The 24,750-nt window shown below is 40.7% G+C and overlaps 2 protein-coding genes and 1 long non-coding RNA gene across 11 annotated transcripts; all 3 read left to right on the top strand.

Annotated features, from left to right (window-relative positions):
- The first annotated feature begins 1,145 nt into the window (after positions 1-1,145).
- Positions 1,146-12,439, top strand: LOC101755738 (receptor-like protein 12). 6 transcript variants are annotated; one of them, XM_022824490.1, is made up of 4 exons: positions 1,146-2,483; positions 3,694-3,825; positions 12,237-12,280; positions 12,378-12,439. In XM_022824490.1, the coding sequence occupies exons 1-3, from the start codon at positions 1,178-1,180 to the stop codon at positions 12,239-12,241; spliced, it is 1,443 nt and encodes a 480-aa protein (XP_022680225.1). In that variant the 5' UTR covers positions 1,146-1,177; the 3' UTR covers positions 12,242-12,280; positions 12,378-12,439. The 6 variants fall into 6 exon arrangements, with proteins under 6 accessions (XP_022680225.1, XP_022680224.1, XP_022680222.1 ...); XM_022824489.1 differs by lacking the exons at positions 12,237-12,280; positions 12,378-12,439 and adding exons at positions 6,854-6,921; positions 7,250-7,446; XM_022824487.1 differs by lacking the exons at positions 12,237-12,280; positions 12,378-12,439 and adding an exon at positions 7,250-7,445.
- Positions 12,440-12,546: 107 nt separating this feature from the next.
- Positions 12,547-13,158, top strand: LOC111256432. The gene is made up of 3 exons (XR_002676496.1): positions 12,547-12,576; positions 12,897-13,021; positions 13,097-13,158. It is a non-coding gene; the product is annotated as an uncharacterized LOC111256432 (long non-coding RNA).
- A 1,218-nt stretch (positions 13,159-14,376) lies between these two features.
- LOC101754792 (probable inactive leucine-rich repeat receptor kinase XIAO) lies at positions 14,377-23,407 on the top strand. 4 transcript variants are annotated; one of them, XM_022823751.1, is made up of 4 exons: positions 14,377-16,044; positions 17,303-17,434; positions 23,206-23,249; positions 23,347-23,407. In XM_022823751.1, the coding sequence occupies exons 1-3, from the start codon at positions 14,451-14,453 to the stop codon at positions 23,208-23,210; spliced, it is 1,731 nt and encodes a 576-aa protein (XP_022679486.1). In that variant the 5' UTR covers positions 14,377-14,450; the 3' UTR covers positions 23,211-23,249; positions 23,347-23,407. The 4 variants fall into 4 exon arrangements, with proteins under 4 accessions (XP_022679486.1, XP_012699448.1, XP_022679487.1 ...); XM_012843994.2 differs by lacking the exons at positions 23,206-23,249; positions 23,347-23,407 and adding an exon at positions 18,910-19,088; XM_022823752.1 differs by lacking the exons at positions 23,206-23,249; positions 23,347-23,407 and having other exon boundaries at positions 14,377-15,882; positions 15,965-16,044; positions 17,303-17,347.
- The last annotated feature ends 1,343 nt before the right edge of the window (positions 23,408-24,750 follow it).

Here is a 24,750-nt window from a genome sequence, read left to right on the forward strand (position 1 = left end):
TATGGAATTTTCAGTGCGCGGTGTGACCGACACTATCTTTATATGATTATATCTGCAAACTGAGTTTTTAAGTAACAACGCAAATAAAACACTCTCGTGTCATTGCTCTAAAGGGGGGGAGAAAGAAATAACAGAAACAACGCCGTGCCATTCCCCAGAAACAAAGAACAATGGTAAAAAGTGGTTCTTGATGAAGCTAAATTGTCCATCGATGGCGATCGAATGGGAAACCGCACCCGGAGAGATGTCGTCTTGAACACTCTCGATTGTGTCGACACGGCAAACATCCAGACAGCTAGCATTGACTGACTTGGCTGATACATCCACTTCACTGTTGAGTACTCCAGGGAACTCAATAGGTCTTATGACAAGTCTCGATTGACTCGAATTATTGACCTTAGACAGTGACAGTCACTCGAATTATTGACCTTAAACAGTGACAGTCACGCATACCTTGATTTTTTCCTCCCCTTTCCTGTTGTCGTGCGGTCCAGATGCCCATTACCCAGTGCCTATCAGTGTGTGCTTCTCCTTCCGATTGCACATACGTGCGGATCCCACATGTCAGCCCCTTCCATCCTCTTTACTTTATAATCTCCAGAGCATGGGCCGCCCTTTTTGTTACCTGTATGACTGTATCACCTCCCCTGCCGATGAGTGCCCATGCATGCCGATACTTTGGTACCATCTGCTCCAACCAAGCACCACCTCTCATGCAAGTCAACATATATGGCATTTGATATCAATTCTGTAAATACAATTTCAATCATTCACTGGTTATATTTTTAAATGAATTTAATATAAATTTTGATTATCTATTGCTTCTAAATTCCTGTCGAAATTAATTTGATATTTTTATTAACCTATAATATCCTATACCTCATTTTATGAGGAATCTATCAGAAAATGAATTGTAATTTTTATGGCTCATATCTATATATTTGCTCTCTTTATTAGATATTTTGCTTTCCAATTGTATGTAAATCAAACTTTTATTTTATTTTTATCATTCGGAGTTTTAGTTTTTTATTACTTCCATGTCAAGATGATATTTTGGCCCCAGTTCGCTGAATCTTCCTCTCGAGTCAGCGACCGGAATGTGTGGTTCAGAGCAACCAGAGAACAGAATATCTACACATGATTGATTGGAATTTGGAAACTGCAAACCAGTAGCGCAATGGCTCCTGCCAAGGATCGCCTCCACAACCTTCTGGTCCTGCTCTTGTTCATAGGTTGCCTCTTCGTAGATGCTGCCGCCAAGCTTAACACCACAGCGCCTTGCCTCCCGGATCAAGCTTCTTCCCTCCTCCGGCTAAAAGCTTCCTTCAACGGTGACAACCTACCATCATGGCAAGCTGCAACAGATTGTTGCCACTGGGAGGGCGTCACCTGCGACATGGCCTTTGGAAGAGTCATTTCTCTTGACCTCAGTGAGTTCGACCTAATGAGCATGCGTCTTGATCCTGTGCTCTTCAACCTTACCTCTCTCAGGAACCTCAGCCTTGCATATGTTGACTTCAGTGGAGTCTCGCTCCCGGCTTTTGGGTTTGAGCGGCTCACGGATATCATTTACCTCAACCTCTCTGATACCGGTTTTACGGGTAAGATCCCAATTGGAATTGCGTGCCTCAAGAACCTTGTGACCATTGACTTGTCTGGTAATTACAACTTGTATTTTGAACGGCCAAGTTTCCTAACCATCATGGCAAATATGAGCAATCTGAGGAAGCTTTATCTTGATAAAGTGGATTTACAGAACATCGGATCGGATTGGTCCACTGTTTTAGCAGACTCCGTTCCCCAGCTACAGATTCTTAGCTTGTCCGGGTGTCTTATATCAGGTTCTATCCACCCTTCATTCTCAAGTTTGAGGACGCTTGATTTGTCCTGTAACCCCATGCTTTCTGTGAGATTAACATATTTCCCAGCTGGAAACAATTTGGAAGTACTAAATCTGGCAGGGACCAATTTCTCTTATGACACGCCATCCTCGTTTGGCAATCTTGGGTCTTTGAAGAAATTGATGCTTAGCACGATGGGAATTGATAATGAACTCGCCTCTTTGATATCCGAGCTTCCAGCATTGGATGACCTGCAACTCACTGGATCAGATTTGGAGAAACCGGTATTATCTTGGGTCAGCAATCTTACCCAATTGACAAACCTGTTGCTTGATGGTTATGACTTCTCTAAATCGGTTCCCACTTGGATCGGCAGATTGACAAGGCTGGAAAGTTTGTCAATATGGGATTGCAGTTTCTCCGTGCCAATACCATACCAGATTAGAAATCTTACTAAATTGGCAGCACTGGAGTTCTACATTTGCGACTTCTCTGAGCAAACAATGCCATCATGGATAGGCAATCTTACAAAGTTGACTTCTTTGAGCATTTATTATTGCAGTTTATCTGGGCCAATACCCTCAACAATTGGGAACCTGATCCAACTTGAAGAGTTGGTGTTCTGGGATACTGACATCAGCGGTGAGACTATGTCCCAGTTACTTTGTTTCTAGATATCTCGTTTCATTTTGCAACTGTAGACAGATTATACACCTACTATATGACACGCCATGCATACACCGTTAAAAAAAAATAATGAATGTAAGTGAAGAAGAAAATTTAACACTACCAAATCACCAGAGTGACCTTCAGAAAACAAGAAAAAGGCTTTGGCTAGTAATTTTCAGCAATGTTGAGAAAAGAAAAACCCTGATATTTTCACTTTGAGTCTATGACCAAATTTCCATAGTTTAGCAGTTTGGAAGGTTAGATGCCTTTAACACTAGTACACACGAGTCACGACTCAGGTCTTCTTTTCCTTCTTTTTGTTTCTCTCTTGACATGATACATTTCAGATACCATAATACAGTATTGGTCTGTTGACAAATATACCAAGGAATATTAATTTTTTTGGACAGGCCTTTTTTTATTATTTTGACCAGATTTACATGTAAATGTTCTCTAACGAGAAATCAACTTTAGAATATATCATTTGTAGATCGAAACACTGGATCTGTAAAATATATATTGAATATGTTGTGTTAACATTATTCGGCTTTCTCCGGTCTAAGGCCTCTTTGAAACAAAGGAACAACAAAAGGAAGGACTAGTTTTTTGAGCATGGTCTCTCTCCCTCTCCCTCTCTCTCAAACCTGAGTGTGGTCTGGATTTTCTATTTGTTATGATTTGTGAAGGAAGAGGACCCTTTCTTGTGGAATTGGAATTGGAGGGTGCATTCCAAAATTTCAAAATTCAAACGGTTCTTTCCTTTCCTCCAGAACGCAGTTACTTTTGTGTCCTTACCCCCTCAGTGTCGTTGCTTCTTTAGGCCAGTCTCAATGCACAATTTCATTGCAATGTTACCAAAATTAAAAAATTTGGTAACTGTGCATGTTGGGTTTCATGGGGATGAAACTCCTCTCTCATTTCATGAAACTCCATCCTCTCTCTCCTCGTAAAGACCTTGACAAATCAGCAAAATTGCTGATGTGGTATAGAAATTTATACTGACAAAACTTTTTATAAAACTCCCATTGAGACTGGCCTTAGATTGCAGCAACATTCGGATATGTTTAGCTCCAATGTAATGAGATGCTAATTTGGTTCAATTTCATACTAGCGCTTTCAGTGTGAAGAAGCATTAATAAAGTCTACAACATTCTAACTGTTGGTATTCTACCCTAACATGCAGGAAAAATTCCGAAGTCTTTGTTCGCTCTTCCAGTCCTGCAGCAGCTTCGTCTAGTTAGGAATCAGCTTGTTGGCTCACTAGAAGACATTCCTGCTCCTTTATCGTCACCAATGCGGGAGATGGATTTAAGAGGTAATCAATTGACAGGCCCAATACCAAAATCACTTTTTCAGCTCACGAAACTTGAGCGTCTTCATCTAGCTAGGAATCAGCTTGTTGGCTCAATAGAAGACATTCCTGCTCCTTTATCGTCACTATTGTTGGAGATCGATTTAAGGGGTAACCAATTGACAGGCCCAATACCAAAATCACTTTTTCAGCTCACAAATCTTGAGTATCTCGATCTTGGCTCGAATAAATTGACAGGCACAATAGAACTTGGCTCTATATGGAGGTTGAAAAATCTCATTGATCTCGACCTGGGTAACAATATGATATCACTCGTAGAAAAAGAAGGTGATACGATATTCTCTTATTCCCTTAAAATCCGGACCTTATACCTTGCATCTTGCAACCTTACAAAATTTCCGGAATCATTAAAATATCTTGACACTATTCAAAGGCTCGACCTTTCCAATAACCAAATTGAAGGGGCCATACCAAGTTGGTTGTGGGAGAAACCCCTGGTTAGGTTGAACCTCTCACACAACATGTTTACTACTTTAGAGAGGTCTCCTACTTTTCAGATGACAGATTTAGATTCTCTTGATCTCAGTTTTAATAGAATTCAAGGAAGCATACCAATACCATCAACTCCATCTTACCTAGTTCTGTTGGATTACTCAAATAATGACTTCTCTACCATGGAACCTAACTTTGGCAGGTATCTTAGAAATGCCATCTACATCAATTTGTCAAAAAATAAATTAAGTGGCCATGTACCACTTTCATTTTGTAGTTTAAACCAACTTAAGCTCATGGACTTATCTTACAATAACTTTAGTGGACCAATTCCATCATGTCTTATGGAAAGAGTTGACCTGAGCATATTGAAGTTAAGAGGAAACAAATTACATGGCGTGCTACCTGAAAATATCAGAGAAGGATGTAAGCTTCAGACAATTGATTTCAATGAAAATCAAATTGAAGGTGCGCTACCTAGATCACTAGCAAAATGCCAAGACTTAGAGGTTCTTGATGTTGGCAGTAATCATATTGTAGATTCATTTCCATCATGGATGGGTACTCTTCCAAAGCTTCAAATTCTTGTGTTGAGATCTAACAAACTCTATGGCACTATAAGGGATCTTCGCAGGGGCTACCAACACTTTACAAGTTTGCAAATAGTTGATTTGGCCTCCAACCATTTCTCTGGTGACTTACATTCCGAATGGTTTGAGAATTTTATTTCAATGATGAATAACAGCAATGATGAGGGGCAGATATTAGAGCACCATCCAACTGCAGCAATGGCACGATTGTATCAAGATACTGTCACTATCACATTCAAAGATGCTGTTTTAAGCATCACCAAAATCCTTCGTGCTTTCAAAGTAATTGATTTGTCAAATAACTCATTTGAGGGTTCCATTCCAAGTTCAATTGGAAGACTTGCTTCACTTCACGGACTTAACATGTCGCACAATAACTTCACGGGAGAAATTCCATCACAACTTGGGAAGTTAACAAGGTTGGAATCAATGGATCTCTCTTGCAACCATCTCTCGGAAGAAATTCCACAGGAGTTTACCTCTCTAACTTCTCTTTCCTGGTTGAACCTTTCGTACAACAACTTGACAGGAAGAATACCGCAGGGAAACCAATTCTTGTCATTTCCCAGCAGTTCGTTTGAAGGCAATGCTGGCCTATGTGGAATTCAGCTTTCCAAGGAATGTGACCCTCATCCAGATTCAACCACCCCAAGCACATTGGCTCCAGAACACAATGCTTTGTGGCAGGATAGACTCGACGCCATCATTTTGTTCCTCTGTGCTGGCTTGGGCTTTGGCGTGGGTTTTGCATTGGCAATCATATTCGGTCCCTTTTACCACATAGAAGAATGGCTTTGCAAGCATTTGTAATAGTAATATAAGTTTTCAACAAGAATAATTATGTATGTTTGTGCTGTACTCGTTATTAGATGAGACAACTTAAATCCACTCAGTTGTAATTACGTTGTAACTAGTCCACCAACCCGTACTTCCACATGGGCCAATATTTTTAAAAACTGTTGTATTTGAAAATTATTTAGAAATTAAACTCCAAGCTAATAATAAAAAGGGTTTACTTATTACTCTCTCATTTTTTCAATACTTCAACATATTACTCATATGATGTGTACTTATCTCTGTTCAGTTGTGATTGATTTTTAATTAGTAATTACTCTATACACTTTTTCATCACATTCACACTTTTTCATTTTATATTGCACCTCCATACATTGTGTTTAGCATCAAAATTAATATTTCCATCACTTCCTCACATACATGTATAAATGGTCTTCATGGCGATACTCATCATGTCTATATACCTTAACTTAGTATTTCTCTATTAACAAGAACATAAACTAGTAACTAGAATCATATATTAGTTTTTTTGGACATTTCTGTATGATGCACATGCACAAAGATAATTAGATTAAGAATTAGGTGTTTACTTTAGATTATTTTTAAAAACGACATACATGGGTAACTTAGATACAAACTTAGAATGTCATTTTAAGTTATGCTTTATAATGATAGACATGAGTAAATTGGATGAAGATTATGGGCTTACTTTACATTATTTTTTATAATGGCAGAGCTCGGTAATTTAGATATAGGTTTAGTGTTTAAATGATAGTGGTGGGTAACTTTTTAGAAACTATAATATACCAATGACTATGATTAATATAGTTTGCATGATCGATATTTGATATTTATGATTTTTATGAGAATTTCTAGGATTTGTGTTTTTTAGCGTATCTCTTCGTGCAGCCGTTGAGTTGTCCACTTATGATCCTAGGTAGCTTCACCTGGAGGCTTTAAAAGGAGACTCCAATTAGTAATAGTTACTGCATTTCATAAGTGATTTTCAAAGATAATTTTTTGAGGCAATAAAAAAAGTTGTGATATCACCTAGGTCTCAAAGAAAGTTGTGATACCACTCTCCTTTTTGTTTTATTTTTATTTTATTTTTCTGATTCTCATGTGTACAGCTTTGCATGATCAAGAAAATTTAGGTATGGTCTCCTCTCCCGACTTCTTCCTTTAAAATTTGACATCGAAGCGTGCGGATTCTTCATTTCAGGTGTTTCTTCTCATTTTTCTTCGTTTTCTTTTCTTTTCCAATTGTAGCTCATTTTTCTTTTCAGCCCATTCTTCTTTATTTCAGGTGTCCGGATTCTTTTCTTTTCGTTTTCTTTCCGTATGCTCCTCTTGACCTTCAATATGCTTAACATGTCAAACAATAACTTCACGGGACATATTCCACCAGAACTTGTTAACTGTTGGCGGTCCTTAAATACCATATCCGACCATCAATTCTAATAAAGAATAGTGAAATAACAAAAACCAAACTAGAGATAGGGGTTTAACTCTAACCATTTTCACAAGCTTTGGTGAATCATTGTTTACAGGAGATCGCGTCTCCATACGAGGGAAAACATGCTCAAACCCATGAAGAAACACACGCTTCGGCCTATCCTGATAGAGCATGATACAAGAAGGGCCCACATGACATACTGTTGGCGCTAAAGATCAGCCGATCGAATCTCAGCGTCGGACACACGACCCGGGAGAATCTGCTTAACTCCTATTCGGGTGATCGCCCTAGTGCGGTTCGCGCGGCGTGCCAGCCAATCTGACCTGTTGATTGGCAAGGAAAGAAACGTGTCAGATCCCAGAGGTTGCGATCGGCTAAGGTTCCGATCTCGAGGAAGCTTGTCAGCGACTCGGCCGATTTGCTATAATAAGGAAATCGGCTATAGCGCAGCCGACTACTAGGTAACATTTGTGAAGAAAGCTATCAGAGTAAACTAAAAAAACGCTACAATAGCAACACTTGAAACAGATCTAATCGGCTATGCAAAAGCAGCGGATAAGCGATAAATATAAGTAAGCCGAAAGCTCTAATTCCAAGCTAGATAACTGGTGATAAAATTAGAACAGTAGGTAAACCCTAGAATTCTAGTAAATATCGATAACTGATGAATAAATCTAAACGAAATGACAGCGATGCGCCCGAAGTTAAAGCTTAGATATTACTCGATAAACGGAACTTACAGAATCGTCCGGAGATCAAGTCGATGCAGCCCCGCCAACCCGTACGAACTCGTGGAAAGAAGAAAAGTACTGGCGAAGTCGCCGACTTAAAAATAAAGTACGAGGAAATAGTAGATTGTTGTATTGATTTGATGTTGTTTTTTCAGATCTCTAAAGACGGCTATTTATAGCCTGTTACAACCAATCTCTTAACCGACTAGGACTCTATCTCTAATATTAAACGAAAATGAATATTTACAAGCATAACTCGTATCGGAGTTGGTCGCCGCGCTCTTGTGGGCCAATCCCCCCATTATCTTCGTAATCCACTTTAAGCCCATACTGGCCCAATTGCTCCAGCCTCTTAATCGGCCGATCTGTACCAACTCCGTCCGCCAAAACACTGCAGCGTCAATCGGCCAATCTCCAACTATAGCACCAATCGGCCGATTCCCAATCGTGACCTTTTCATCCTGCCGCATCAGCTAATCCTTCCCTTTCTTGACGCCGATTCCATACGTGTCAAAAATTGGCGTCAACACATACCAAATCGCCTTATCTTGGCGCGGGCCACCCTAGATCCACATGAGGAGCCCACAAGGATCCACGACCAAATTTGGGCCCAAACGGAGCCAGTAGGGGCTTGGCCGAACCCATGGTTCGACCAATCTGCCACTGGGCCCGATCAAGCCCATCTTTCGTGTGGAGTCTCCCACTGCCTTACTCGAGGCGGTTGCGGGAGGTTGGCGCGAAGCAACAAACCTGGACATGGGATCCTTCAGGAGTGGAGGGGATAGAGGGAATATTCTATGGGATCTTTGGAGCATATCCACTCCCCCAAGGCTCCCTCTCCAATATAAAAGACCCCTTTGTCTCCATTCAGCAAACAACAACACACAAGAGAAGAAGAGCTCCACCACTCCAAGGTAAAGGCCTACCTCTGTAGTGCTTAGAAAATAGGGAGAGAGTGAGAGGTAGTTCGGAGAAGTGCTTAGAAAAAAGTTGTGATATCACCTAGACCTCAAAGAAAGTTGTGATACTACTCTCCTTTTTGTTTTCTTTTTATTTTTTTCTGATTCTCATGAGTACAGCTTTGCATGATCAATAAAATTTAGGTATGGTCTCCCCTCCCGACTTCTTCCTTTAAAATTTGACATCGAAGCGTGTGGATTCTTCATTTCAGGTGTTTCTTCTCATTTTTCTTCGTTTTCTTTTCTTTTACAATTGCAGCTCATTTTTCTTTTCAGCCCATTCATCTTTATTTCAGGTGTGCAGATTCTTTTCTTCTCCTTTTCTTTCCATATGCTCCTCTTGACCTCTTGGTTTTTACTACTACACTAGTGTGATCAAGAAATATCTTGAAGCTTAGTTGTCTATTAGCTATACATGAGTTGTTACCTAGTTGGCATATGTGAGTTGTTATCTAGTTGTCATATTTGTTGTGAGTGAGTTGTGTCAGTCTTATGAGCCTATAAATAGAGGCAAGCCTCAAGTTTGTAACTTGGTTTTGATGTACCCACTACCTTATGAATAGGACATGTTCTACCCTTTAGATCTTGTACACTAAGGGCTTTGGACTAAACTCTTGCTATCCATGGATTTGGATTCGACCTTTTGATCCATCTTTGACTCTAGAACGATATGTAGCTCAGCACGTTGAAGTGGTTCCTTCAACACTTTGTGCTGTTTCTACCTATTAGCACATTGGAGAGGTTCCTCCAATACTTGTGCTATATTTATCTATTTGTAGCAGCACCGTGGAGCTGTTCCTCCACATTAGTGTTCTGAACTGCACCGTTGTAATTCCACCATAGAAATAGGGCCAGTTCCGCCATCATCCATTTATGCACCATACATTTGTCATGCGCTTTCCAGTTTGTATTCCCAAAATAGCAGAATTCTTGATATGCTGGTTGTGACAGTAGCATCATCTCCAGACCTTTAGCTAACATATATCCTTGCATAGCTATTTGTAACAGCTTACTCAGTGTTTGTCGCCACTCGAGAATTGACCAGTTAAATGGGCATGCAGCTACACAAGAGAAATGACTGCAATAGTTCTCTTGGTATGTAAATACATCCATTTCTTGACCATTAGGTTAACCAGACCGCTCAGCTGTAACCATCCATCCATATTGCAGGCTTCATGATCAAATAAAATAGCATGAAGGTATGACTGAAACAAACCAAGTCCTCGCCTGTAGCAAACATCAAATTGATTCCCACACTCCATCCTGATTTGAAAATGGAAAGGCCTCACTATGCACATGCTCAGTAGGTAAATTTGTACGCAAGAAGATTTTATCTCTGATGCCATGGTTCCTAAGACAGCCACTTCACAATTCTTACCATTGATGATCCTAGAATCATAAGATGCACATCACTAGTTGAATGAAGGTAATCTTTCAACCACTGCTTTCTCACCTTGACTCTAGTAGAATTGGCAGTCAATATGGACCACAGCCATAAGGATATATTTTGCACTACCAGCATACTCACACATGCATTTCAGTTACTTGACATTATTAGATCTACGAAGTAATAGTCCTTCACCTAGAACTGTATGCTGAAATCGTCATACCATACCTCTCACACATCCATGTGGTTTGGACTGTGGACTGACCAACACATCAGCCGCTATTAGCCATTGGTGTTTTTGACAGCATTCTAACTTGATAGCAACTAAAACTGAAAGCCGGCCAAGGTGCTGGTTGTATCTCAGCACCACTATCCATAATATCCAGTTGTATTGGCGGTGGCCATGGATGCTTCAGAAGCTCACCATCTCTGCTTGGCTGAATGGCGTCCACAATATTGGCCTTAGATCATCTGCACTGTGCAAACTCCATGTAGTATAGCATGTGGCAGGAACAGGAGTACCGGCATTACCCTGAACACCTTGCGGGCATTGTAGACACCAGTGCCAATACACAGCAGAAACATGTCATCTGTTGGAGCCGGGCTCTCGCTGGTGATTTGGAAGTTGCAGACGTTGTTGCTGTTGATTGTGGTGAACAAAGTTGGGGTGGTGACTAGAGGCCTAGAGCACTCATGGTCGGTAGAACACAAGCATTGTGGATATGACTGGGCGTTGAACACCTGTTGGGCGTCACAGATTAGCACTCCGTAGTGGTGATAGAGATGGCTAGGGCGGCATCCTGGTAAGAGTAGAGGTGGAGGTAGAGGGAGGTGCCGAGGATGCGGTCTTGGACACCAGAATGCAGGTGTCACCGTAAAGGGAAGTCTTTGGACACCTTGTGGGCGCCATCTCTAGAACGTCGCTGGCCCTGACAGAACGACGCAGAAAGCTGTTGGTGATGCCGAGGTCATGGCTCTAGGCACTTGAAAGCAGGTAGCCGCCATCAAACACCTGGTGGGCGCCACTGGTTGAAGCTCCGTGGCCGTGACGAGAATGACAATAGAGGCATCCTGTGGTGGAAAGGAGGTCAGTGAAGGCACAACTGAGCATTCCTTTCCTCGATCATCCGATTCATGTCATCCCACTTCTGATCTAGTTCTTCAAGGTTGGCTAGTATCACAGCACACATCTCCTCCGTCATGTTCACTCGTATTCCAATGCGGTGCTAGTGGTGGTTTTTTGATCGAAATAGTTGTGAACCAAATGTCACACCCTAGATGCAACTCACAGAACAAATTATCTCCCAACAATGAACTACGGAATATATATGGAGTATACTAGAATTTGGATACACATGGATGAGGAACTCGCTGGTGTTCTCGAGCCGAAGCTCGCCGCCGCAGAGCCGATGAGTCCCAAATCCAGTTCTTCTGTCCCTCACGATGATAACGCTGCGCCAGCTACGCTATCTACGCCAGCTACGCTGCTACGCTGCTAGAATTAGAGTGAGATGACCAACACATTCTGCGCCAGCTACGCTGCAGCGATGCCCGTTCATGGGCCTATCTTAACTACCTTAGCCATTCGGGCCCAACAAGGATAATGTTGGGCTTCCGTACCTGATGGCCCACAACTTCGGCTTTACTGCACTTAAGATAAATATCATGTACGGTTCACTGGAGAAGCCCTCCACCAGTTGTAGTTGCTAGTTAGTACAGGTCTTATCTACAACCCTGCATTAGCTATCTCACTCTAATTTGGCTAGCTGTCAGGACAGTCTGCTTACTCGAAACTTGAGGCATGTTTCTTTAATATAATTTTCTTTTCTTCTTGGATGTTTATAGCGCATACGTGATCTTTTGAAGTACTGCTATAGAGAGGAAGACAAGTTCTTCTCATTTAACATCTTTTTTTTAATTTATTTTTGTTAAACTTTTAGATCAATCGTTTGAATTCTCCTCAATATTTGCTTGCTTCATGTTCTCTTTGTTTTTGTGCAACAGTATGATCTTGGAATAGGAATGCTGCAAGACAATTCAAATAGAAGGTTAGTTTCATCATATTATATGGTTAAAATTACTTTAAAATTATATGGTTAAAATTACTTTGTAATGGTTGACTGTCACTGTTGTTTGCATTGGCAGATCATGGATGGAATTCCTGCAAGAGCCAAGCACAAACTGTTGTCAGCGCTTCTCTGTTGATGTTTCGTTTCTCGTTGCCACCTTTCTTGCAGACCGGTTAGGGTTAGGTTACACCATCTGCTTCAGGTGATTTCGGGAATGTGGAATGTTTCCTCTTCATTTGAGAAGAAAGAGAGAGTGTTTTGTTGGAATATTACTGGTGCGTAGGTTTATGCATGGCTTTTCAGGGCTCAAATCAAGGGGAAAAAATAGACTAATGGGCTGGTAAATTTATGTTCTGGTAAAAATAGACTAATGGCTTTATTTAGTTCCACGAATCCTGGTGAACTCCGGAACTTAAAATGAAATCCTAAAATTGTTTCTCTAACCTCCTATCTCAATATGGGCTGTTCTTTTTTTTTTTCTGGTCAACTATTTCCCCCAACTTACGGACCCATCTCGGCCTGCAGGCCTGCCGAGGCCTCTTCTCTCCTTTCGTCGTTCGGTCCCTCTAATTTCGCTCTTGTGCTTGCGCACCAGGCGCCATCTCTCACCGCGCCAGGAGCTTTGCAGCGCCAGACGGCCCCGCTCCACACCACAATATTCTTCCTTGGAACCTGCGGGCTCCGCTGAGCCGCTGCGTGATCTTCTATTCGCGACTCTGTGTACCTCGCCATGTTACAATTGCCTTCACTTTACTTCATCATTGCTCTCTAACCTAGGTACTCGGTTATGAACAGCGCGCCGGCTAAGCGAGTACCCGGTGAAGGCGAGCGCAACGAGCCCTAGCACATGGCATCCATCGAAAATACAGAATTTTCAGAGTATGGAATTTTCAGTCCGCGGTGTGGCCAACATTATCTTTATATGATTTTATTTGCAAACCGAGTTTTTAAGTAACAACGTAAATAAAACACTCTCGTATCATTGCTCTAAAGGGGGAGTAAGGAATAACAGAAATAACGTCGTGCCATTCCCCAGAAACAAAGAACAACTGTAAAAATTGGTTCTAGATGAAGCTAAATTGACCATCGATGGCGATTGTGTCAACACGGCAAACATCCATACAGCTAGCATTGACTGACTTGGCTGATAAATCCAGGCCACTTCACTGTTGAGTACTTCAGGAAACTCGACAGGTCTTATGACAAGTCTCGGTTGACTCGAATTATTGACCTTAGGACACTGACCTTGATTTCCTCATCCCCTTTCCTATTGTCTTGCGGTCCAGATGCCCATTACCCAGTGCCTACCAGTGTGTGCTTCTCCCTCCGATTGTACATACGTGCGGGTCCCACATATCAGCCCCTTCCATCCTCTTTACTTTATAATCTCCAAAGCATGGGCCGCCCTTCTTTGTTACCTGTATGGCTGTATCACCTCCCCTGCCGATGAGTGCCCATGCATGCTGATACTTTGGTACCATCTGCTCCAACCAAGCACCACCTCTCATGCAAGTCAACATAGATGGTATTTGGTGTCAATTCACTGCTTATATTTTTAAATGAATTTAATATAAATTTTGATTATCTATTGCTTCTAAATTCATGTCGAAATTAATTTGATAATTTTTTAACCTATAATATCCTATACTTCATTTTATGAGGAAACTATCAGAAAATGAATTGTAATTTTTATGACTCATATCTATTTGCTCTCTTTATTAGATATTTTGCTTTCCAATTGTATGTAAATCAAACTTTTATTTTATTTTTATCATTCGGAGTTTTAGTTTTTTTATTACTTCCATGTCAAGATGATATTCTGGACAAGATTCCAATCAACCTTTTGAAAATCTAACCACTATTGACAGCTTTTAGAATATTCAGTTTGAAAATTAGAATACTCATTGAAAGACATAATATAATATTTTGTATGTTTATATAATATCTTCTTACTGAAAATAGCGGCCACACAGCTATGTTATCCAAAACACCTTCTTTTCTTTAAGAACAGGGGAACGATTGTTTTTTTCCTATTTTATTAATATGATATTTTATAGTCAATCCGGAGACTTCTTTTCTCTTAGCTTTGCCTTATTAAAATAACAATTGAAGATTCCGTAACTATGGTTGGAGCCAGATATTTACTTCCATGGCCCCAGTTCGCTGGTCTTCCTCTCGAGTCAGCGACCGGAATGTGTGGTTCAGAGCAACCAGAGAACAGAATATCTACACACGATTGATTGGAATTTGGAAACTGCAAACCAGTAGCGCAATGGCTCCTGCCAAGGATCGCCTCCACAACCTTCTGGTCCTGCTCTTGTTCATAGGTTGCCTCTTCATAGATGCTGCCGCCAAGCTTAACACCACAGCGCCTTGCCTCCCGGATCAAGCTTCTTCCCTCCTCCGGCTAAAAGCTTCCTTCATCGGTGACAACCTACCATCATGGCAAGCTGCAACAGATTGTTGCCACTGGGAGGGCGTCACCTGCGACATGGCCTTTGGAAGAGTCATTTCTCTTGACCTCAGTGAGTTCCACCTAATGAGCAGGCGTCTTGATCCTGCGCTCTTCAACCTCACCTCTCTCAGGAACCTCAGCCTTGCATCTGTTGACTTCAGTGGATATTTCATTTCGCTCCCGGCTTTTGGGTTTGAGCGGCTCACGGATATCATTTACCTCAACCTCTCTGATACCGGTTTTAAGGGTAAGATCCCAATTGGAATTGCGTGCCTCAAGAACCTTGTGACCATTGACTTGTCTGGTAATTACAACTTGTATTTTGAACGGCCAAGTTTCCAAACCATCATGGCAAATATGAGCAATCTGAGGGAGCTTTATCTTGATGAAGTGGGTTTACAGGACATCGGATCGGATTGGTCCACTGTTTTAGCAGACTCCGTTCCCCAGCTACAGATTCTTAGTTTGTCCCGCTGTGATATATCAGGTTCTATCCACCCTTCATTCTCAAGGCTTCGCTCACTTACAGCGATCAACCTCGGATACAATGATGGACTCACCGGCGGCAAAGTCCCGGAGTACTTTTCTGAACTATCTTCCTTGACCATTTTAGACATATCAGGAAATCAATTTGAAGGGCAATTTCCAACAAAAATATTCCAGCTAAAAAGTTTGAGGACGCTTGATTTGTCCTGGAACCCCATGCTTTCTACGAGATTAACATATTTCCCAGCTGGAAACAATTTGGAAGTACTAAATCTAGAAGGGACCAATTTCTCTTATGACACGCCATCCTCGTTTGGTAATCTCGAGTCTTTACAGACATTGGGGCTTAGCACGATGGGCATTGATAATGAACTCGCCTCTTTGATATCTGAGCTTCCAGCATTGGATGACCTGCAACTCTTTGGGTCAGGTTTGGAGAACCCGGTATTATCTTGGGTCAGCAATCTTACCCAATTGACAAACCTGCAGCTTGATGGTTATGACTTCACTAAATCGGTTCCCACTTGGATCGGCAAATTGACAAGGCTGGAAAGTTTGACGATAGAGGATTGCAGTTTCTCCGTGCCAATACCATACCAGATTAGAAATCTTACTAAATTGGCAGCGCTGCAGTTCTCAGGTTGCGACTTCGCTGAGCAAAGAATGCCATCATGGATAGGCAATCTTACAAAGTTGACTTCTTTGGTCATTGGTGGTTGCAGTTTATCTGGGCCAATACCCTCAACAATTGGGAACCTGATCCAACTTGAAGAGTTGAAGTTCTCCTATACTGACATCAGCGGTGAGACTATGTCCCAGTTACTTTCTTTCTAGATACCTCATTTTATTTTGCAACTGTAGACAGACGCTTTAATTTCTTTAATTCGCTCTTGCTCCTCATACTCGAACTAGGAAGCAGGGGATACCTACTATATGACACGTCATGCATACACTGTTAAAAAAAATAATGAATTTAAGTGAAGAAGAAAATTTAACACTACCAAATCAATAGAGTGACCTTCAGAAAAAAAGAAAAAGGCTTTGGCTAGTAATTTTCGGCGCTGTTGAGAAAAGAAAAACCCTGATATTTTCACTTTGAGTCTATGACCAAATTTTCATAGTTTCACAGTTTGGAAGGTTAGATGCCTTTAACACTAGTACACACGAGTCACGACTCAGGTCTTCTTTTCCTTCTTTTTTTTCTCTCTTGACATGATTCATTTCAGATACCATAATACAGTATTGGTCCATTTATAAATATACCAAGGAATATTAATTTTTTCGGACAGGCCTTTTTTATTATTTTGATCAGATTTACATGTAAATGTTCTCTAACAAGAAATCAACTTTAGTATATATCATTTGTAGATCGAAACACTGGATCTGTAAAATATATATTGAATATGTTGTGTTAACGTTGTTCAACTTTCTCCGGTCTAAGGCCTCTTTGAAACAAAGGAACAACAAAAGAACTATTGAAAAACCTGAGCGTGGTCTCTCTCTCCCTCTCTTTCTCTCTCAAACCTGAGCGTGGTCTGGATTTTCTACTGATTTGTGAAGGAAGAGGACCCTTTCTTTCTTGTGGAATTGGAATTGGATGGTGCATTCCCAAATTCCAAAATCCAAACGGTACTTTCCTTTCCTCCGGAACGCAGTTACTTTAGTGTCCTTGCCCCCTGTCAGTTTCGTCGCTTTTTTAGGCTAGTCTCAATGCACAACTTCATTGCATTGTTACCAAAACTGCAAACTTGGTAACTGTGCCTGTTGGATTTCATGGGAATGAAACTCCTCTCCCATTTCATGAAACTCCATCCTCTCTCCTCATAAAGACTTTGCCAAATCAGCAAAATTGCTGATGTGGTATAGAAATTAATGCTGATGAAACTTTTTATAAAACTTTCACTGAGACTAGCCTTAGATTGCAGCAACATTCGGATATGTTTAGCTCCAATGTAATGAGATGCTAATTTGGTTCAATTTCATACTAGCACTTTCAGTGTGAAAAAACATTAATAAAGTCTGCAACATTCTGACTGTTGGTATTCTACCCTAACATGCAGGAAAAATTCCGAAGTCTTTGTTCACTCTTCCAGGCCTGCAGCATCTTCATCTAATTAAGAATCAGCTTGTTGGCTCACTAGAAGACATTCCTGCTCCTTTATCGTCACCATTGCGGGAGATTGATTTAGGAGGTAATCAATTGACAGGCCCAATACCAAAATCACTTTTTCAGCTCACGAATCTTGAGCGTCTCAGTCTTGAATCGAATAAATTGACAGGCACAATAGAACTTGGCTCTATATGGAGGTTGAAAAATCTCACTTATCTTAACCTGGGTAACAATTTGATATCACTCGTAGAAAAAGAAGGTGATATGATATTCTCTTATTCCCTTAAAATCCAAGAGTTATACCTTCCATCTTGCAACCTTACAAAATTTCCGGAATCATTAAAATATCTTGACACTATTCAAGTTCTCGACCTTTCTAATAACCAAATCGAAGGGGCCATACCTAGTTGGGTGTGGGAGAATCCCCTTGTTGAGTTGGAGCTCTCACGCAACATGTTTACTACTTTAGAGAAGTCTCCTGCTGTTCAGATGACACATTTAGTTTTTCTTAATCTCAGTGTTAATAGAATTCAAGGAAGCATACCAATACCATCAACTCCATCCGACCTGGTTCTGTTGGATTACTCAAATAATGATTTCTCTACCATTGAACCTAACTTTGGCAGGTATCTTAGAAATGCCATCTACATCAATTTGTCAAAAAATAAATTAAGTGGCCATGTACCACTTTCATTTTGTAGTTTAAGCCAACTTGAGCTCATGGACTTATCTTACAATAACTTTAGTGGACCAATTCCATCATGTCTTATGGAAAGAGTTGACCTGAGCATATTGAAGTTAAGAGGAAACAAATTACATGGCGTGCTACCTGAAAATATTAGAGAAGGATGTAAGCTTCAGACAATTGATTTCAATGAAAATCAAATTGAAGGTGCGCTACCTAGATCACTAGCAAATTGCCAAGACTTAGAGGTTCTTGATGTTGGCAGTAATCATATTGTAGATTCATTTCCATCATGGATGGGTACTCTTCCAAAGCTTCGAATTCTTGTGTTGAGATCTAACCAACTGTATGGCACTATAAGGGATCTTCGCAGTGGCTACCAACACTTCACAAGTTTGCAAATAGTTGATTTGGCCTCCAACCATTTCTCTGGTGTCTTACATTCTGAATGGTTTGAGAATTTTATTTCAATGATGAATAACAACAATGATGAGGGGCAGATATTAGAGCACGAAACAAATGCATCACGGGCACCATTGTATCAAGATACTGTCACTATCACATTCAAAGATGCTGATTTAAGCATCACCAAAATCCTTACTACTTTCAAAGTAATTGATTTGTCAAATAACTCATTTGAGGGTTCCATTCCAAGTTCAATTGGAAGGCTTGCTTCACTTCACGGACTTAACATGTCGCACAATAACTTCACGGGAGAAATTCCATCACAACTTGGGAGGTTAACAAGGTTGGAATCAATAGATCTCTCTTGCAACAATCTCTCGGGAGAAATTCCACAGGAGTTTACCTCCCTAACTTCTCTTTCCTGGTTGAACCTTTCGTATAACAACTTGACGGGAAGAATACCGCAGGGAAACCAATTCTTGTCATTTCCCAGCAGTTCGTTTGAAGGCAATGCTGGTCTATGTGGAATTCAGCTTTCCAAGGAATGTGACACTCGTCCAGATTCAACCACCCCAAGCACATTGGCTCCACAACGCAATACTTTGTGGCAGGATAGACTTGATGCCATCATTTTGTTCCTCTGTGCTGGCTTGGGCTTTGGCGTGGGTTTTGCATTGGCAATCATATTCGGTCCCTTTTACCACATAGAAGAATGGCTTTGCAAGCATTTGTAATAGTAATATAAGTTTTCAACAAGAATAATTATGTATGTTTGTCTTGTTCTCGTTATTAGATGAGACATTTTAAATCCACTCAGTTGTAATTACGTTGTAACTAGTCCATCAACCCGTACTTCCACATGAGCTAGTATTTTCAAAAGCTGTTGTATTTGAAAATTATTTAGAAATTAAACACCTTGCTAATAATCAAAATTATTTACTTATTACTCTCTCATTTTTCAACACTTCAACGTAGTACTCAAATAGATGTGTACTTATTTTTATCCAGTTGTGATTGATTTTTAATTAGTAATTACTCTATACACTTTTTCATCCACATTCACACTTTTTTATTTTATATCACACCTCCATAAATTGTGTTTAGCATCAAAATTAATATTTTTCATCACTTCCTCACATACATGTATAAATGGTCTACATGGTGTCATTCATCATGTCTATATACCTTAATTTAATATTTCTATATTAACAATGACATAAACTGGTAATTTAAAATCATATATTAGTTTATTTTTGGATATTTCTGTATGATGCACATGCATGAAGATAATTAAATTAAGAATTATCTGTTTACTTTAGATTATTTTTAAAAACGACGTACATGGGTAACTTAGATACAAATTTAGAATGACATTTTAAGTTATGCTTTATAACGATAGTCATGATTAAATTGGATGAAGATTATGGGTTACTTTACATTATCTTTTATAATGGCAGGTAAATTAGATATAGGTTTAGGGTTTATAATGATAGTGGTGGGTAAGTTTTTAGAAAATATAATAGACCAATGACTATGATTAATATAGTTTGCATGATTGATATTTGATATTTATGATTATTGTGAGAATTTCTAGGATTTGTGTTTTTTAGCGTATCTCTTGAGAACTAATGCAGAGTCTCCAATGAAAAAAAAATAAGGCCACATCGCTAAAAAAATTACCTTGAGCTATTTCTCATTTATTAAATATTGAAACACAATAGTTATATAGATATATAATTATGATCGATAGATTTTAATTGGTAATTTCTCTTCAACATTTTCATCCACATTTGTATTGAAGATATGCGCTTGAATTTGTTTAATGGATCTTAAGTTTGAGCTATCATTTTAACATAGAAATTTGTATTTCCATCACTTTCTCTATATCTTTATGAATGGTGACACACATCATGCCTATATACCTTAATTATTATATCGTATACCTACAGCGTAAGAAATAGACGATTTAATATCGTATTTTGATGTATATTTTTATTTAAGGTGATTTGGATTCAAATGTAGTTTACCTCATGTTATTTCTAAATAGCATATGTGGGTAATAAAGATGCAAATTTAAGGGGTCATGTTAACTTATTTTTTAAGTATTAGTGGTGGGATATTTAGTTGCAAATTTAGGGGGTTATTTTAAATGTTATTTATAATGGTATAAGTGGGTAACTTTGATAAAGATTAGGTGGTTACTTTAGTTTAGTTTATATAATGGTAGAGGTGGGTAATTTAGATATAGACTAGCAAAATATCGTGCGTTGCTACGGTAAAAGATCAATTCTAATGATATTTTTTATTTCCATCACTAAATTTTTATTCCACTTATTGGACGTCTACACATTTAATAGAAAACTAAAAGAATTTTGACTTAATTATTTCCTTCAACTCAAATACCCATTACATTAAAATATTTTTTATTCAAGCAAGAGAGTTAAATCAGCCTCATATGGCCACCGATGGGGCTCTTTAGTCCTTCTAGCCATGTAATATCTTTTCACATGTATTTCATCAAACAGGAGACGGCACGCTCAAACTTTTCCATCATGCACATCCCGTTGTAGGTACGGTGGCTTAGGTTACACCTTATTTGGATGGGCTATAACTACCTTTTAAATGGTTAATTAGGGGGTGTTTAGTAGCACTCAACTTCAATTTTTTTAGCTCCACTCTACCAACTCCACTCCAGTTTAATTTTTTTAGCTCCACTCCACTTCAACTCCACTCTACCAACTTGAGAAAAATAATAAAGTTGTCTACGTACTTGGCAGAAACATGCCGTGCCCCCCCCCCCCCCCCCCCCCCCGCAATAGCAAACCAACAGGCTGCCTTCTTCACCGGTCAAGCAAGCTGCTTGCTCCTCTCTCAAATCCGAACAACAGTGCAACGCCCGAACAACAGTGCAACGACGGGCGGAGAGCCTGGCGCGAGCGGAGCAGCAGCCTAACCCTGGCCATGACCTCCACCCCGACGATCCAAGCAGCAGCAGCGTGGCCCCTGCTCCGGCCCCGACCCCAGCGAGGTGACCCAACCGTGGAGGGCAGGGGCGGCGCGGCCACGGTGGGACCTCCCCTGGTCGCCTCGGCGGGCAAGAGGATCCTGAAGCCCTAAAACGTGCCGAAAGCAGTTACCTGAGACACTGTTACAGTAACCTTTGGGGGTGGAGCATCACAGCAATACAGCACAGAGTAAAATCTCTGAGGATTCCATGCTTTTTGCGACAGCAACTCTCGTTAGTACGTACAGGCAAGTGATGCAAAACATGGCATAACTACATCTAAAGCATTATCTGCTCTTTACATGCTGATTTTAACTCTGTACAGCAAGGAAACGGGAGCATTTTTTTCCCCTGAAAATCTGTATAGTTCTGAAGTGTTGTACATCTTCGTAAAAGATTAATTGAAAAATGATATAGCACAACATACAACCACACTTGCTAATTCAAACGACACGAAGCAACACCTCATATAGATCCAATTCCAACAAATATAAGCAGAACATATGTCCCATTTTCCATCAAACAAGTTTTGTACAAAAGTTCTATAAGCGGATTAGCACCACCTCATATCTTTTTTACAGTATACAACCATAAGAAAAATAGAAAAATAAGAGTCGCCAGATTTCTGTGGCATGCGAGTGCGATAGGGTAGCTGAGGTCACCTATACGAGGGGCGATAGGGGGATCTGCTACGGATGGGGCTTGGACTTCGGTCCCTGCAGCCCCTCCGGCCGCGGTACCGCGCGGGGGGTGGCGACCGCGACAGGTCGCGCGGCATCGCGCGCGACGAGATCTAGAGCCTCCGCGGAGCCCGGAACCCCACGGATCTGGCCGAGACCCGACGATCGGAGAGGCACGGTGGTTGAAAGGAGGTCAGTGAAGGGGGGTTGAAGATGCCGGTAGCTCAGCACAGTGGCACAACTGAGCATTCCTTTCCTCAATCTCCCGATTCATGTCATCCCACTTCTGATCTAGTTCCTCGAGCTTGGCCAGTATCACAGCACACATCTCCTCCGTCATGTTCACTCGTGTTCCGATGCGGTGGTAGTGGTGGTTTTTTGATCGAAATAGTTGTGAACCAAATGTCACACCCTAGATGCAACTCACAGAACAAATTATCCCCCAACGATGAACTACGGAATATATATATGAAGTATACTAGAATTTGGATACACATGGATGAGGAACTCGCTAGTGTTCTCGAGCCGAAGCTTGCCACCGCAGAGCCAATGAGTCCCAAATCCAGTTCTTCTTTCCCTCACGACGACTTTTTAATCCTCTTACATGCTGCGCCAGCTATGCTGCAGCGATGCCCGTTCATGGGCCTATCTTAACTACCTTAGCCATTCGGGCCCAACAAGGATAATGTTGGGCTTCCGTACCTGATGGCCCACAACTTCGGCTTTACTGCACTTTAGATAAATATCATGTACGGTTCACTAGAGAAGCCTCCACCAGTGATAGTTGCTAGTTAGTACAGGTCTTATCTACAACCTTGCATTAGCTATCTCACTCTAGTTTGGCTAGCTGTCTGCTTACTCGAAGCTTGAGGCATGTTTCTTTAATATAGTTTTCTTTTCTTCTTGGATGTTTATAGCACATACGTGATCTTTTGAAGTACTGCTATAGAGAGGAAGACAAGTTCTTCTCATTTAACATCTTTTTTTTTTCAATTTATTTTTGTTAAACTTTTAGATCAATCGTTTGAATTCTCCTCAATATTTGCTTGCTTCATGTTCTCTTTGTTTTTGTGCAACAGTATGATCTTGGAATAGGAATGCTGCAAGACAATTCAAATAGAAGGTTAGTTTCATCATATTATATGGTTAAAATTACTTTAAAATTATATGGTTAAAATTACTTTGTAATGGTTGACTGTCACTGTTGTTTGCATTGGCAGATCATGGATGGAATTCCTGCAAGAGCCAAGCACAAACTGTTGTCAGCGCTTCTCTGTTGATGTTTCGTTTCTCGTTACCACCTTTCTTGCAGACCGGTTAGGGTTAGGTTACACCATCTGCTTCAGGTGATTTCGGGAATGTGGAATGTTTCCTCTTCATTTGAGAAGAAAGAGAGAGTGTTTTGTTCGAATATTACAGGTGCGTATGTTTATGCATGGCTTTTCAGGGCTCAAATCAAGGGGAAAAAATAGACTAATGGGCTGGTAAATTTATGTTCTGGTAAAAATAGACTAATGGCTTTATTTAGTTCCAAGAATCCTGGTGAACTCCGGAACTTAAAATGAAATCCTAAAATTGTTTCTCTAACCTCCTATCTCAATATGGGCTGTTCTTTTTTTTTTTCTTTCTGGTCAACTATTTCCCCCAACTTACGGACCCATCTCGGCCTGCAGGCCTGCCGAGGCCTCTTCTCTCCTTTCGTCGTTCGGTCCCTCTAATTTCGCTCTTGTGCTTGCGCACCAGGCGCCATCTCTCACCGCGCCAGGAGCTTTGCAGCGCCAGACGGCCCCGCTCCACACCACAATATTCTTCCTTGGAACCTGCGGGCTCCGCTGAGCCGCTGCGTGATCTTCTATTCGCGACTCTGTGTACCTCGCCGTGTTACAATTGCCTTCACTTTACTTCATCATTGCTCTCTAACCTAGGTACTCGGTTATGAACAGCGCGCCGGCTAAGCGAGTACCCGGTGAAGGCGAGCGCAACGAGCCCTAGCACATGGCATCCATCGAAAACTACATAATTTTCAGAGTATGGAATTTTCAGTCCGCGGTGTGGCCAACATTATCTTTATATGATTATATTTGCAAACAGAGTTTTTAAGTAACAACGCAAATAAAACACTCTCGTGTCATTGCTCTAAAGGGGGAGAAAGGAATAACAGAAACAACACCGTGCCATTCCCCAGAAACAAAGAACAACGGTAAAAGTGGTTCTAGATGAAGCTTAAATTGACCATCGATGGCGATTGTATCGACACGGCAAACATCCAGACAGCTAGCATTGACTGACTTGGCCTATTGAGTACTCCGCGGAACTCGGTACGTCTTATGACAAGTCTCGTTTGACTCGAATTATTGACCTTCACTGTCCTTCGTCATTGCTCTCTAACCTAGGTACTCGGTTATGAACAACGTGCCGGCTAAGTGAGTACTCGGTGAAGGCGAGCCCAACTTGCCCCAGCACATCGCATCCATCGAAAATACAGAATTTCCAAAGTATGGAATTTTCAGTGTGCGTTGTGGCCAACACTATCTTTATATGTTTTATTTGCAAACCGAGTTTTTAAGTAACAACGCAAATAAAACACTCTCGTATCATTGCTCTAAAGGGGGAGTAAGGAATAA

This window comes from Setaria italica, chromosome II, assembly GCF_000263155.2.
Source record: "Setaria italica strain Yugu1 chromosome II, Setaria_italica_v2.0, whole genome shotgun sequence".
NCBI classification, from domain to species: Eukaryota; Viridiplantae; Streptophyta; class Magnoliopsida; order Poales; family Poaceae; genus Setaria; species Setaria italica.